The 13,164-nt window shown below is 38.3% G+C and overlaps 1 protein-coding gene and 1 long non-coding RNA gene across 3 annotated transcripts in view; one reads left to right on the plus strand and one right to left on the minus strand.

The window, feature by feature from the left end:
• Window positions 1-1,075, minus strand: part of LOC107663750 (uncharacterized) — a 9,810-nt gene extending 8,735 nt beyond the window's left edge. The window contains exons 1-2 of one of the 2 annotated variants that reach the window (XR_001631377.1): window positions 953-1,075; window positions 480-811 (exon numbers count right to left, since the gene is read on the minus strand). This is a non-coding gene — a long non-coding RNA (uncharacterized LOC107663750). Of the gene's footprint in view, window positions 1-383; window positions 812-952 lie in introns of both variants that reach the window. The other variant, XR_001631376.1, reaches the window with a different exon arrangement.
• Window positions 1-11,278, plus strand: part of LOC107663746 (receptor-type tyrosine-protein phosphatase mu-like) — a 313,414-nt gene extending 302,136 nt beyond the window's left edge. The window contains exons 35-39 of the mRNA XM_016454059.1: window positions 2,811-2,942; window positions 5,280-5,405; window positions 5,486-5,649; window positions 9,147-9,282; window positions 10,604-11,278. Of these exons, the coding sequence (XP_016309545.1) occupies window positions 2,811-2,942; window positions 5,280-5,405; window positions 5,486-5,649; window positions 9,147-9,282; window positions 10,604-10,657 (612 nt within the window). The 3' untranslated portion in view covers window positions 10,658-11,278. The remainder of the gene's footprint in view (window positions 1-2,810; window positions 2,943-5,279; window positions 5,406-5,485; window positions 5,650-9,146; window positions 9,283-10,603) is intronic.
• Window positions 11,279-13,164: the final 1,886 nt, after the last annotated feature.

Raw genomic sequence — 13,164 nt, forward strand, 5'->3', positions numbered from 1 at the left:
GTAATTATGTCCCCACTGGATGCAACAAATGCCTCGTTTATAATGGGTTTTATTGGTTTTGTCTCGTGACTCTGGGACACGGCATCACGATATGGTGAGGGGCGTAACATTTCAGTCACACGCTTGAGGTATTTGGCCAATCACAATGCACTGGATAGCTGGCCAATCACAGCACACCTCGCTTTTTCAGACCGATGAGCTTTGTAAAAATCGACTCGTTTCAAAAAGGCGGGGCATAGAGGAGAAACAATAATGTACAGTATGTGGAAAATAATGTGTTTTTTTAACTTTAAACCACATAAACACATTTCATTACACCAAATACACAAAATAATGTTATTTTTAGCAGCATCATATGACCCCTTTAACCTAGTGATCATTACCTCACCTCTTAACCTAGTGACCGTTACCTGCGGTGCTTAACCTAGTGACCGTTACCTCACCTCTTAACCTAGTGACTGTTACCTGCGGCGCTTAACCTAGTGACCGTTACCTGCAGCGCTTAACCTAGTTACCGTTACCTACAGTGCTTAACCTAGTGACCGTTAGTTACAGTGTTTAACCTAGTGATCATTATCTCACCTCTTAACCTAGTGACCGTTACCTTAGATCTTCACCTAGTCACTGTTACCTGCGGCGCTTAACCTAGTGAATGTTACCTGCAGCACTTAACCTAGTGACCGTTAGTTACAGTGCTTAACCTAGTGATCATTACCTCACCTCTTAACCTAGTGACCGTTACCTTAGATCTTCACCTAGTCACTGTTACCTGCGGCGCTTAACCTAGTGACTGTTACCTGCAGCGCTTAACCTAGTGACCGTTAGTTACAATGCTTAAAGGGGTCATATGTTGCGATTTCAATTTTTCCTTTCTCTTTGGAGTGTTACAAGCTCCTGGTGCATAAAGAAGATCTGTAAAGTTGCAAAGACTAAAGTCTCAAATCCACTTAACCTAGTGACCGTTATCTGCAGCGCTTAACCTAGTGACCCTTACCTGCAGCGCTTAACCTAGTGACTGTTACCTACAGTGCTTAACCTAGTGACCGTTAGTTACAGTGTTTAACCTAGTGATCATTATCTCACCTCTTAACCTAGTGACCGTTACCTGTGGCGCTTAACCTGGTGACCGTTACCTGTGGCGCTTAACCTGGTGACCGTTACCTGCGGCGCTTAACCTAGTGACGTTACCTGCGGCGCTTGACCTAGTGATCGTTACCTGCGGTGCTTAACCTAGTGACCGTTACCTCACCTCTTAACCTAGTGACCGTTACCTGTGGCGCTTAACCTGGTGACCGTTACCTGTGGCGCTTAACCTGGTGACCGTTACCTGCGGCGCTTAACCTAGTGACGTTACCTGCGGCGCTTGACCTAGTGATCGTTACCTGCGGTGCTTAACCTAGTGACCGTTACCTCACCTCTTAACCTAGTGACCGTTACCTGCGGTGCTTAACCTAGTGACCGTTACCTCACCTCTTAACCTAGTGACCGTTACCTGCGGTGCTTAACCTAGTGACCGTTACCTCACCTCTTAACCTAGTGACCGTTACCTGCAGCTCTTAAACTACTGACCATTACTAGTGACCATTACCTTCAGCTCTTAACCTAGTGACCGTTACCTTCAGCAGTGACCGTTACCTGCAGCGCTTAACCTAGAGACCGTTACCTGCGGCGCTTAACCTAGTGACCGTTACCTGCAGCGCTTAACCTAGTGATCGTTACCTGCAGCACTTAACCTAGGTTTAATTAATTAATTTAATGTAAAATTTATTTTATTTTGATTAATTGATTAATTTGAATTAATACGTTTTTTTTTATTAATTATTTAATTAAGTTATTTATTTGTTGTTTTTTTTTTTGTTTTGTTTTTATAGTTTAATTTTTTATTAGTGCTTTTATTTTATTGATTGAATTTATTTTAATATTATTGTCATTTCACATTTTCAAAATTTTCATTATTATACATTTTTTACGATCTGATTTAATTATTATTAATTCATTAAATCATAAATATTTAATTCAATTGTTTCTATTTTAGAATGATTTATTTTCATTTGATATTATTTAACTATTTATTAATAAGTGTTTTAATTTGATTGATTGTTTTTTTTTATTTATTTTTATTTCACATTTTTATGATAGTTTATTAATTATTATACAGTTTTGATGATTTAATTCACTATTAATACATGTTTTATTTAAATCATTTTTATTTTGTTTTACATTTTTATTTAATTATTTTTTAAAGTGTTTTACTTTGTTTTATTTTAAAATTATGAATTATTATTGTTAAAATTGTTTTATTTGACTTTTTTAATACATTTTGTATGATTATTATACATTTTATGATTTAATTAGTACTGTTTTGTTTTTATTTTTAAATTGTTAATTTTCCACATTTATGATTTTATTAACTTAATTAATTTTATTAATTGCATCCGTGTCTATAATAACCGCTCGTTTTTGTGCGTCTGAAGCGACAGTGTCTCTGATGGATGTGAATCGCAGCACACATGATTATGTGCTTGTTGAAAATAATTCAAAAACAGATGGAATTGATTCATTTCATTGTCAGGAAAATAGCTAAAAGCGATCCATAACAGAGAATGAACAAAAAAAATGCAGTAAGACGATTGACTGGGATGGGTTTGTTTGTAAAACACGCGACAGTGCATTTGTTTTCATTACAGTAAATGGCGGCGGTAATAAAACACGCAGCTCAACGCTAAACTTCTCCACACTATTATTCAAGCAGACAGTCAGACAGGAAATAAGATGTTTTCCTCTCTTCATCTTCATCTTCATCTTCACAGAGCTACAAGCAGCCGTCTGCGTTCATCGTTACCCAGCATCCTCTGCCCAACACCGTCAAAGACTTCTGGAGGCTGGTGCTGGACTATCACTGCACGTCTATAGTGATGCTGAACGACGTGGATCCCGCGCAGGTGAGAAACACACACACACCTGAACACGGCCGTCAGGATCAGAGACGCGCAACAGCGCAGACTCCTGCTGCAGATGCGTCTGTCACACATGCACTGCTCTGACATCAAATTAATCAGGAGTTCCCAAGCGTTTCTGTCAGTTGAACAATCACTTGGACTGAAAGCCTCCATGACATTTTGTTAATATTTGAATAATTTAACAACACATTTGCATTGTTCAGGTTTCTCTGATATCAGTTAATTGTCACATGACATGCAGGTAAACAACAAAAAAACATTTTTTTTAATGTATAAACATTGTTTATATTGATTGTTTTTATTTTTCATTTATTTATTTTATTTTTCAATTATTTATTTTATTTTTATTGTTTATTTTTATGATTTACGTATTAATGTTATTTGTTTTTTATTGTTTTTATTTTACAATTATTTTTAGTTGTACAATTTTATGATTTCATTATTAATAAGTGTTTATTTTACTTGTTTTATTTTAAAGTGATTATTTTGATTGTTTGTATTTTTAAATTATTTATTTATTTTTATTGTTTATTTTTATGGTTTAATTATTAATAAGTTATTTATTTTTATGCAAGTTATTTATTTTTAGTTTTGAGTTTGATCAAGCAATGTGTAAATTGCTATTTGGCTGTTAGTGAACATTATACAATAAAAAAAGATTATGACAATACTAAGTTGCTGGTCTAGACTGGTTTATCCTGGTCAGTTGCTGGTCTAGACTGATTTATACTAGTTAGTTGCTGGTCTAGACTGATTTGGACTGGTCAGTTGCTGGTCTAGGCTGGTGTATACTAGTTAGTTGCTGGTCTAGACTGATTTGAACTGGTCAGTTGCTGGTCTAGGCTGGTTTATACTAGTTAGTTGCTGGTCTAGACTGATTTGAACTGGTCAGTTGCTGGTCTAGGCTGGTTTATACTGGTCAGGTGCTGGTCTAGACTGATTTATACTAGTTAGTTGCTGGTCTAGACTGATTTGGACTGGTCAGTTGCTGGTCTAGGCTGGTTTATACTGGTCAGGTGCTGGTCTAGACTGATTTATACTAGTTAGTTGCTGGTCTAGACTGATTTGGACTGGTCAGTTGCTGGTCTAGGCTGGTTTATACTGGTCAGGTGCTGGTCTAGACTGATTTATACTAGTTAGTTGCTGGTCTAGACTGATTTGGACTGGTCAGTTGCTGGTCTAGGCTGGTTTATACTGGTCAGGTGCTGGTCTAGACTGATTTATACTAGTTAGTTGCTGGTCTAGACTGATTTGGACTGGTCAGTTGCTGGTCTAGGCTGGTTTATACTGGTTAGTTGCTGGTCTAGACTGATTTGAACTGGTCAGTTGCTGGTCTAGGCTGGTTTATACTGGTTAGTTGCTGGTCTAGACTGATTTGAACTGGTCAGTTGCTGGTCTAGGCTGGTTTATACTGGTTAGTTGCTGGTCTAGACTGATTTGAACTGGTCAGTTGCTGGTCTAGGCTGGTTTATACTGGTTAGTTGCTGGTCTAGACTGATTTGAACTGGTCAGTTGCTGGTCTAGGCTGGTTTATACTGGTTAGTTGCTGGTCTAGACTGATTTGAACTGGTCAGTTGCTGGTCTAGGCTGGTTTATACTGGTTAGTTGCTGGTCTAGACTGATTTGAACTGGTCAGTTGCTGGTCTAGGCTGGTTTATACTGGTTAGTTGCTGGTCTAGACTGATTTGAACTGGTCAGTTGCTGGTCTAGGCTGGTTTATACTGGTCAGGTGCTGGTCTAGTTAGTTGCTGGTCTAGGCTGGTTTATACTGGTCATTTGCTGGTCTAGGCTGGTTTATCCTGGTCAGTTGCTGGTCTAGACTGGTTTATACTGGTCAGGTGCTGGTCTGGACTGATTTATACTAGTTAGTTGCTGGTCTAGGCTGGTTTATTCTAGTTAGCTGCTGGTCTAGGCTGGTTTGGACTGGTCAGTTGCTGGTCTAGGCTGGTTTATCCTGGTCAGTTGCTGGTCTAGGCTGGTTTCTCCTGGTCGGTTGCTGGTCTAGGCTGGTTTATACTAGTTGGTTGCTGGTCTAGGCTGGTTTGGACTGGACAGTTGCTGGTCTAGACTGGTTTATACTGGTCATTTGCTGGTCTAAGCTGGTTTATCCTGGTCAGTTGCTGGTCTAGGTTGGTTTACCCTGGATAATTGATGGTCTAGGCTGGTTTACCCTGGTTAATTGCTGGTCTAGCTGGTAAACCAGTATAGACATGCTGTTTTAGAAAGATTTGACCTAGTGAAACTGATCAGCCATGGAACCTGGCCACTGAATTGACGTGTGTGATGTTGATGTGTGTGATTGGTGTGTTTTGTGTCCAGTTGTGTCCACAGTACTGGCCAGAGAACGGCGTCCATCGGCACGGACCCATCCAGGTGGAGTTTGTGTCTGCGGATCTGGAGGAGGACATCATCAGCAGGATCTTCCGCATCTATAACGCGGCACGGGTGAGTAAACGCTCGCTTACATTGCACACTTACGCGAGAGTCGGCTGTTTGAGTGTCATGAACGTGTGGTTTGTGTGCAGCCGCAGGATGGGTACCGGATGGTGCAGCAGTTCCAGTTTCTGGGCTGGCCGATGTACCGCGACACTCCCGTCTCCAAACGCTCCTTCCTCAAACTCATCCGACAGGTGGACAAATGGCAGGAGGAGTACGACGGAGGAGAGGGACGCACCGTCGTGCACTGCCTGTGAGTCACCGCTCCTCAGATTCAGTCTTATATATCCGTACTTAGAATATTTGTTATTTTTGTTAACAGTAATGCAATATTTATTTAGCATATTTATAATTAATATTTAGAATTAGATTTTTTATTAAACATTACAATTTTATTTGTAATATTTAGAATTAGATTTTATTCATATTTACAATGTATTTTTATAAATGAAAAGTTTTATTTTTAATATATTTTTTTTATGTATCAAGTTCAAGTTCATTTATTTATAAACCACATTTAAAAACAGCCACAAGACTGACCAAAATGCTGTACATTAAAATCAAACCATAAACACATAAAACAGAAATAATAAAACATATGAATTTAAAACCAAAGGAATGTCAGATAAACAAGACCATAATACAATGTAATAAGACTCCCCTCTACGTTTTAGTCTGGACAGAGGAACTAAAAGGAGATACTGATCACTGGATCTTAGACTTCTAGTGGGAGTATAAAAGTGCAACAGCTCTGAGAGATAACTAGGGGCTTGGTTATGTAAAGATTTATACACCAGTAAGAGAACTTTAAAATCGATTCTAAATTGAATAGGCAGCCAATGGAGGGCCCTCAGTATGAGAAGATCTGAAGGCCGATAAGCTGCCCAGATCTAGGCTGGTAGCCTGAGAATGATCAGTAGGACTGAAAACAATCACCTCTGTTTTATCTTCATTTAACGTTAAAAATGTTTGAGCTAGCCAGATTTTGACCTCGTCTAAGCACCTTAGTAAGGTATTAAGTGCTGAAGGATAATTTCTCTTAATAGGTAAATAAATCTGGGTATCATCAGCATAGAAATTAAAAGACACCCCATGCCTTCTTATAAATAAATATTTAATAAAAATCTAATTATAAAGGAAGTAAACACTGTAACCAACAGGGCACTCAGTATTCTGGGACGTTTGTGTGCATTAGAAATCTTTTTTCTTTTTTTTTTTTTTCAAATAAAGCCAAGGTAACACTCATTTTACATACAGCATTCAATGAAAATGACATGAATATGACAGCAGGCAAATGCATAAAGCGCAGCATAATTTGAAATCACTAGTTTAAAGTTTGTCAATCGCGCGTTTCCAGTGAAGCTGAACTCTCCTCCTGTCCAATGGAACCCAGAGGAAGCATGCACAGGGAAAAAAGGGAGGGTGCCAATATCGAGCCTTGAGGGCTGCCACAGGTGAGAGGAGCAACAGAGGAAGAGAAGTTACCTAGTTTGACAAAAAAAATTCTGTCGGATAAAAATGACTGAAACTACTTAAGGACTGTACCTTTTAGGCCCACGTCTGACTCTAATCTAGATATCAAAATAGAGTGGTCCACAGTGTCAAATGCTGCTGATAAATCTAAGAGAGTAGGTAGCTAAAAGGACATCGTTTAACTCTCTGAGAAGGGCAGTTTCAGTACTATGAGCAGATTTAAAACCAGATTGAAAAATTCAGTAGTACAATTAAGATTTAGGAAGAACTGCAGTTGGTCAAATACAATTTTTTCTAAAACCTTTGAAATAAATGGTAAAACAGAAATGGGACGGAAGTTATTCAGAATAGAAGGATCTAGTGAAGGCTTCTAATTTATATATTAATATTTAGGATTTGTTTTTATCTTTTTTTACAATTTTATTTTTTTATTTTTTTGCAATGTTTATGTAGTTTTTATTCATTTTATTTCAGTTTTATTTTTAAGTTATTTTAATATCAAGGTAAGCGAAATGAAAATAAGAAATGTTTCCTTGGACACCTGCAAAAATAATACAAGTTTAACATTTTTTAATATTTTGTTTTATTTTTATTATTATCATTTAAATTCACATTGATTTAATTTTAAATATTTTAGTGGTTTTAGTTTTAGTAATAACTGGCATCTCTGAGTGAAAGACTAGTTTTTAGTTTTTTTTTAAAGTGAACATTTATTTTATTTTAGATGTTTTTACTGGTTGTAGTTTTAGTAATAACCCAGTTATCTCTGATTAGATTAGGTGATATTTGTCTCATCAAGTTTTCAAATATATTCAAGGAAATTGTGTAAATAGTATTTTACAGTGTTATCCGTGTGATTTGCTCTCAGTGACTAAATTCTCAAAATGTAGGGCTGTGAAATGAGAAAATATCTTCAAGGTCTTGAGATGCATTTTTTAAAAGTTTTAAGTCAAGCGGCACGTTTTTAGATTGCGAGATTCTGCAAATGATGCGAAATACAAGTGCAATTAACAGTGTTAATGTCAGAAAATGAATGGAACTAATTCAGATTGAGCTGTAAAGCAGCTCTACAGAAGACAATAGAGTCATTATTCAGATCAGTTCAGCTCATCCAGAAAAAACACTTAAACTGAACTGAGCTGGATAATGTTGCTTTGAATATCTGATATAATATGTAGTAAGTATTCAAGTTTGATTAGTGAAAAGCCTTATTGATCATCCAGAACTGTAAATACCCATGATATTTCACACACTGTATTTATTAGTAAAGCGAGTCTCTCGGTCTGGTCGGGGAAAATCGGCTGAGAAACAGACGAGTCTGTAACGAGTCACGTGAGTCTCAGAGAGATTCTGATCTCACTCTCAGGAAACACATCAGTCCCGCCCAATCCTGTTTATCCTGAAATAAACATTCACAGGAGTTCATGAGCGAGAGAGATGCAGTGGTTGTGCTGAATAATGAGCTGCAGTTCATGAGCGGGAGAACAGCGCCACCTACTGCTCACACACCAGATTCAACACAACAAACTGAGTGCACATCAACATAAATGCAGTCAATATACACTTGTCAGTGCAGCCAAAGTCAACCTGAGATTGATTAAATGTGCTTAACAGTAGTAAATATATTTGAGATTGTAACTTTAATTCAGATTTGTAATTGTTGTGAATTCTGTTGAGGTGCTTTACAGCTGAAATTGAATTCGCTGAATGTGTTTTGCAACATTATTTTCCTGTATTAATTTTGAATTAGTTATTTTTGTTTTCCTTTTTCATTTTCATTTTAGTTAAGGTTTTATTATATTTGTTGAGTGTTTTTGTCATTTTTACTTATTTTTTGGTCTATATAGTTTTATTAATTTTTATTCCACTTTCAGTTATTTTAATATTTCATGTTAAATTAAAAGAAAATGAGAAATGTTGCCTTGGCAACTAGCTGAAAAAAATGAAGTTTAATTTTTTTATATATATTATTTCGGTTCTTGTTTATTTTATTTCAAGTAGGGCCTAATGAAACTGTTTTTTTAATGGTTTTAGTTTTAGTTTCAGTCTTAGTTAACAATAATAACCTTGATTTAGAGGCAATTACAGCAGCATCAGTCAGAAATGACAGCTGTGAGACTGAAATGTTTTATGTACTTCATGTACTGTTGCTGATAATCATATATGATGTGTGTTTCAGTAACGGCGGCGGGCGCAGTATCGTGTGCGAGATGTTTTATTGTGATGTGATGATGATGATCGTGTGTGTGTGTGTGTGTGTGTGTGTGTGTGTTTCAGTAACGGCGGCGGGCGCAGCGGCACGTTCTGTGCCATCAGTATCGTGTGTGAGATGTTGTGTCACCAGCACTCGGTGGACGTCTTTCACGCCGTCAAAACACTGAGAAACAACAAACCCAACATGGTGGATCTGCTGGTGAGCGTCAGAACATCCACATCCACACCTGACAGCGGTTTGAGCATCTACTGAGGATATTACTGGCGCAAAACCAAAGGGGAAATGAGTCTAACACAGACATTTAAACTGTTTAATGATAAAACAAATAATAATAATGCACATACAGTATATGTTCAATCATGCGATGTCAGTGTAGTTGTCATGGCAGGAGTCCTGTGCAAAATATCTAATAAAATGTTTAGTAAAAAAAACAAAAACATTTTTGCTGTTGAAAACCAGCATTCAGACATTTGTAGAGCACAATTTTTCTGTATTCAGTTTTAATAGTTTAATTAGGTATTAATCATCAAAAATCATGTCTAATCAGTTGATTTCATAAAACTTTTATAATTTAATAATTCATTAAATCCTCAAAATGTTCCTATAAAATAATTCATAAAACTTTAAAAATATAATCTAACTTTCAAAATGTATTTAGTCAAGTAAAAAAAAAAAAATTCAAAATAAAATAAAATGCAGTATTCTGTTTTAAAGGAATTGTTATACAAAAAATGTTGCATTTCTATTTTATTTTAATTTTTTATTATTTTTTTATTATTTCAAATAAAGTATAAATGTAAAAAAAGAAAGTGTATTATCATGTCTACCACCACTAACAACTTAACCTTTATAATGCATTCGGTCCATTTTGAGCCGGAAGAGATACATAAAAATTACTAAACAATGCATAGTTTAGTGAGGGAACAAACTTTGCAAATGCTTAAACCCTCAAAATAAACTTTAAAAAAAAAATGTATGTAGGTTTCATAAATTTTGACTGTTTTTGAGCAATCATGAGTTATAAATGGAAATGAATTTAATTCAGTTGAATTCATTCTAATGGTGTTGATGCTGGTAATTCTCAGATTATATGTTCTTATAAATTTCATACAATAATATATTCAAATGTAATTTCACATCAGTATTGAGAAATATATATATATTGCATCTTGGTTTTGTTAGGTTGGATGAGTAATTTTAAATTTCAAAGAGTTTTCTACATTTTTTAATGAATAAGAAAGGGTAAATGCAGTAATAATGTGGTAACATTCAAAACTTAAAAAAAAAAAAAATCACATTGACTCATTAATGAGAAGTTGCTGATCACATATGGTTTTAGTTGAAAAATAGTAAGTTATGACTGTTTTATAAAAAAAAAATGTTCTGGTCCAGAATAAGAAAATTGCATATAGATTTTGAATGCATTATGAGGGTTAAATAGTTAAACGTTGTGTTGACATACTGTGTTACACTGACCTCTGTTGGTGTGTGTGTGTGTGTGTGTGTGTTTCTCCTGCAGGATCAGTATAAGTTCTGCTATGAGGTGGCACTGGAATACTTGAATTCTGGGTAATGTGAGCGTAAGCTGCTCTAATGTCTCACCTTCCCCGGACACTGAAACACACGACGGCTGAAACTGGAGCAGAAACACACGAGCCAAACCGAACCGATGTTTCCCTGCACTCGCCTCACGATTATCTCCATCCGCTCGTGTCTTCTGTTCCTCAACACGTTTCTTGCCGTCGTCTCCTCATCAGACGAGTGTCTTCATGTTTGTGTGGAATGCACATCACGTGGATGTTGATTTTATCATTGTTTTTATGAACTCCAGGCGTCTGGCATGTACAGTCGATCATGCGTGGCATTAAAGCGCTCATATTAACGCGTGTTTCTGCCCTCTGTGGTTGTGTTTGTGTGGAACGATGGAAAAACTGCTGAAACGTCCCGTCCCAAGATCCAAAGCTTGTGTTCGTGATCATTTCTTTTGTTTATACTGTAAATAGATGAAGTTCACCAGATAATTTATTCATTGACAGATTTTTGTGAAGCACACTGAGTGACAATCATGTTTTAATTTGGTCATTATTATCATATGGACTCCACATATAATAGTGACCAGATTGTATTGTTAACTTTTTATTTATCTGGTATGAAAACAAAAAACAAAATCAAACCTATAAATGCATATCTATATCTGCCAAACCCGTCGTCTGTGTGTTTTTTGTGCAAAGAAAAGCCAAATAGCATTGGACCTGTTGCTGCAGTATGTACTGTAGTATTATATACTTTAGTATGTACCATATACTGGGCACACAGTGAATTTTCTTATGCATTTAATATCCATTGACCTATTACATCTGTTAGATACCATATTCCACAATGCAACGGTGTTATTTTAGTGTCACAACAGTGTTATTTTAATATTATTATAGTTCAATCATGACAACTCTCAGAACATTTTAGCATGGTGATGGATATGACAATGTTAATGTATTTGGTCTTGGCGGAACAGATCTGCTACGCTGCTGCTGTTGGTTATTGCTGTAGTTGTAGATTATTGCTGCTGCTGCTGCAAGCATGTACAGGAACTTGCTACTGCCAATGCCTACGGCGATACGGTGCCGTGAGTATTTAAGACATACTGCTGCTGCACAAATAGCATATAAAATAACCCGTAGCAGATCTATACAGATGGAGCTGAGGAAGGTAGAGGGTTTCAGAGAAACTCTGAAAAGTGCACTGCACGAATCTCTAGTGAATGCTAGCCAGTCATATAAATGCAAGGCAGTAAGCTCATTGGCTGCATATGCAGCATGAACCAATCAGCTTGTGCCAAGTCGTTTAACTCTCTGAATATCATCAGTTACATTAACAACTCGTCAGCCTGCGCCATCTAGAGTTTCTTGACTGAACTGTATATTTTTTATTAATATTATGTTGTTTTTTTTTTACATATTTTGCCCGATATTGAACTCCTCCTTTCTTAAGAGAGTATCTACTTCTTGTTCCATTACCAGAGCCTGCTCGGGGCCCACCAGGGTGGGAAGAACCCCGTTGAAGGGAGGAGGAGGAGAACCAAGCTGGATTCTGTAACCTCTTTCTACAGTGTGCAGGACCCACTGAGACACATTTGGCAGTAGTTTCCACGCTGCTATATAGTGTACTAAGGGAATAAGTCTCTCGAATCTGACCTCTGGTGTAATTGAAGCAGCTAGCTCGGTGCCCTGAAGCGGCACACCGGCAGGGGACGGTGGAACTAGCTGTCTAGAGACCTCCATGGAGGCGGCGAGCCTCTTAGCACCGCTTCGTTTCCGGGCGGTAGCTGATAGAAGAGCTTGCGGGAGACCGCTGCGCCCTGGAACACCGGCAGGGTTGGCAGATCGATCTCCTGAGGGCACTGAGGAGAGACGGGCACAGTGTAATGCGGTGAACCCCGCTCTACCCCAGAGGGGCCTGCCCTCAGAAGTCCTGAGGCACTGGCATCAGGACTTCTTGGTCGAGGACTTCTTAGCCTCCAGAGAAGTTCTTAAATCTGGTTTCGGCTTTGAAGCCCCCGACCCTGAGCGTCGTTTCGACCCCTGGTCCCGACGTGGGGGAGCACGAGAGGCGACACTCTGCTTCTGGGTGTCCCTGTACGAGGAGCCAGTACGCGGAGGGGGCTGCTCCCGCCCAGCAGCCCCCAGAGCTAGAGAGCGGCGAGGGAGGAACCGCTGAAACGCTGCCGCTTGTTTACGAGCCTCCTGGTACCTGTCGACAACGGAATTGACGGCGTCGCCTAACAGGCCAGAAGGCGCAAGGGGGGCGTCGAGGAGGAAGACCCTGTCCTTTTCTTTCATATCTGACAGGGTCAACCACAGGTGCTTCTCCGCTGCCCCCATAGCTGCCATGGACCGCCCAATAGTGCGAGCAGTCTCTTTGGTGGCGCGGAGAGAAAGATCAGCGGTCCTCCTAAGCTCTGTGATACTATCAGAGTTGATCTCCTCGCCTTCATCCAGCTCTTTAAGCAGGTCGGCTTGGTATGCCTGTAACACCGCCATGGTGTGCAGACACGCACCAGCCTGACCCGCTGCCGAGTACCCT

Source organism: Sinocyclocheilus anshuiensis, unplaced genomic scaffold, assembly GCF_001515605.1.
Source record: "Sinocyclocheilus anshuiensis isolate Anshui unplaced genomic scaffold, SAMN03320099.WGS_v1.1 scaffold2305, whole genome shotgun sequence".
Taxonomy (NCBI): Eukaryota; Metazoa; Chordata; class Actinopteri; order Cypriniformes; family Cyprinidae; genus Sinocyclocheilus; species Sinocyclocheilus anshuiensis.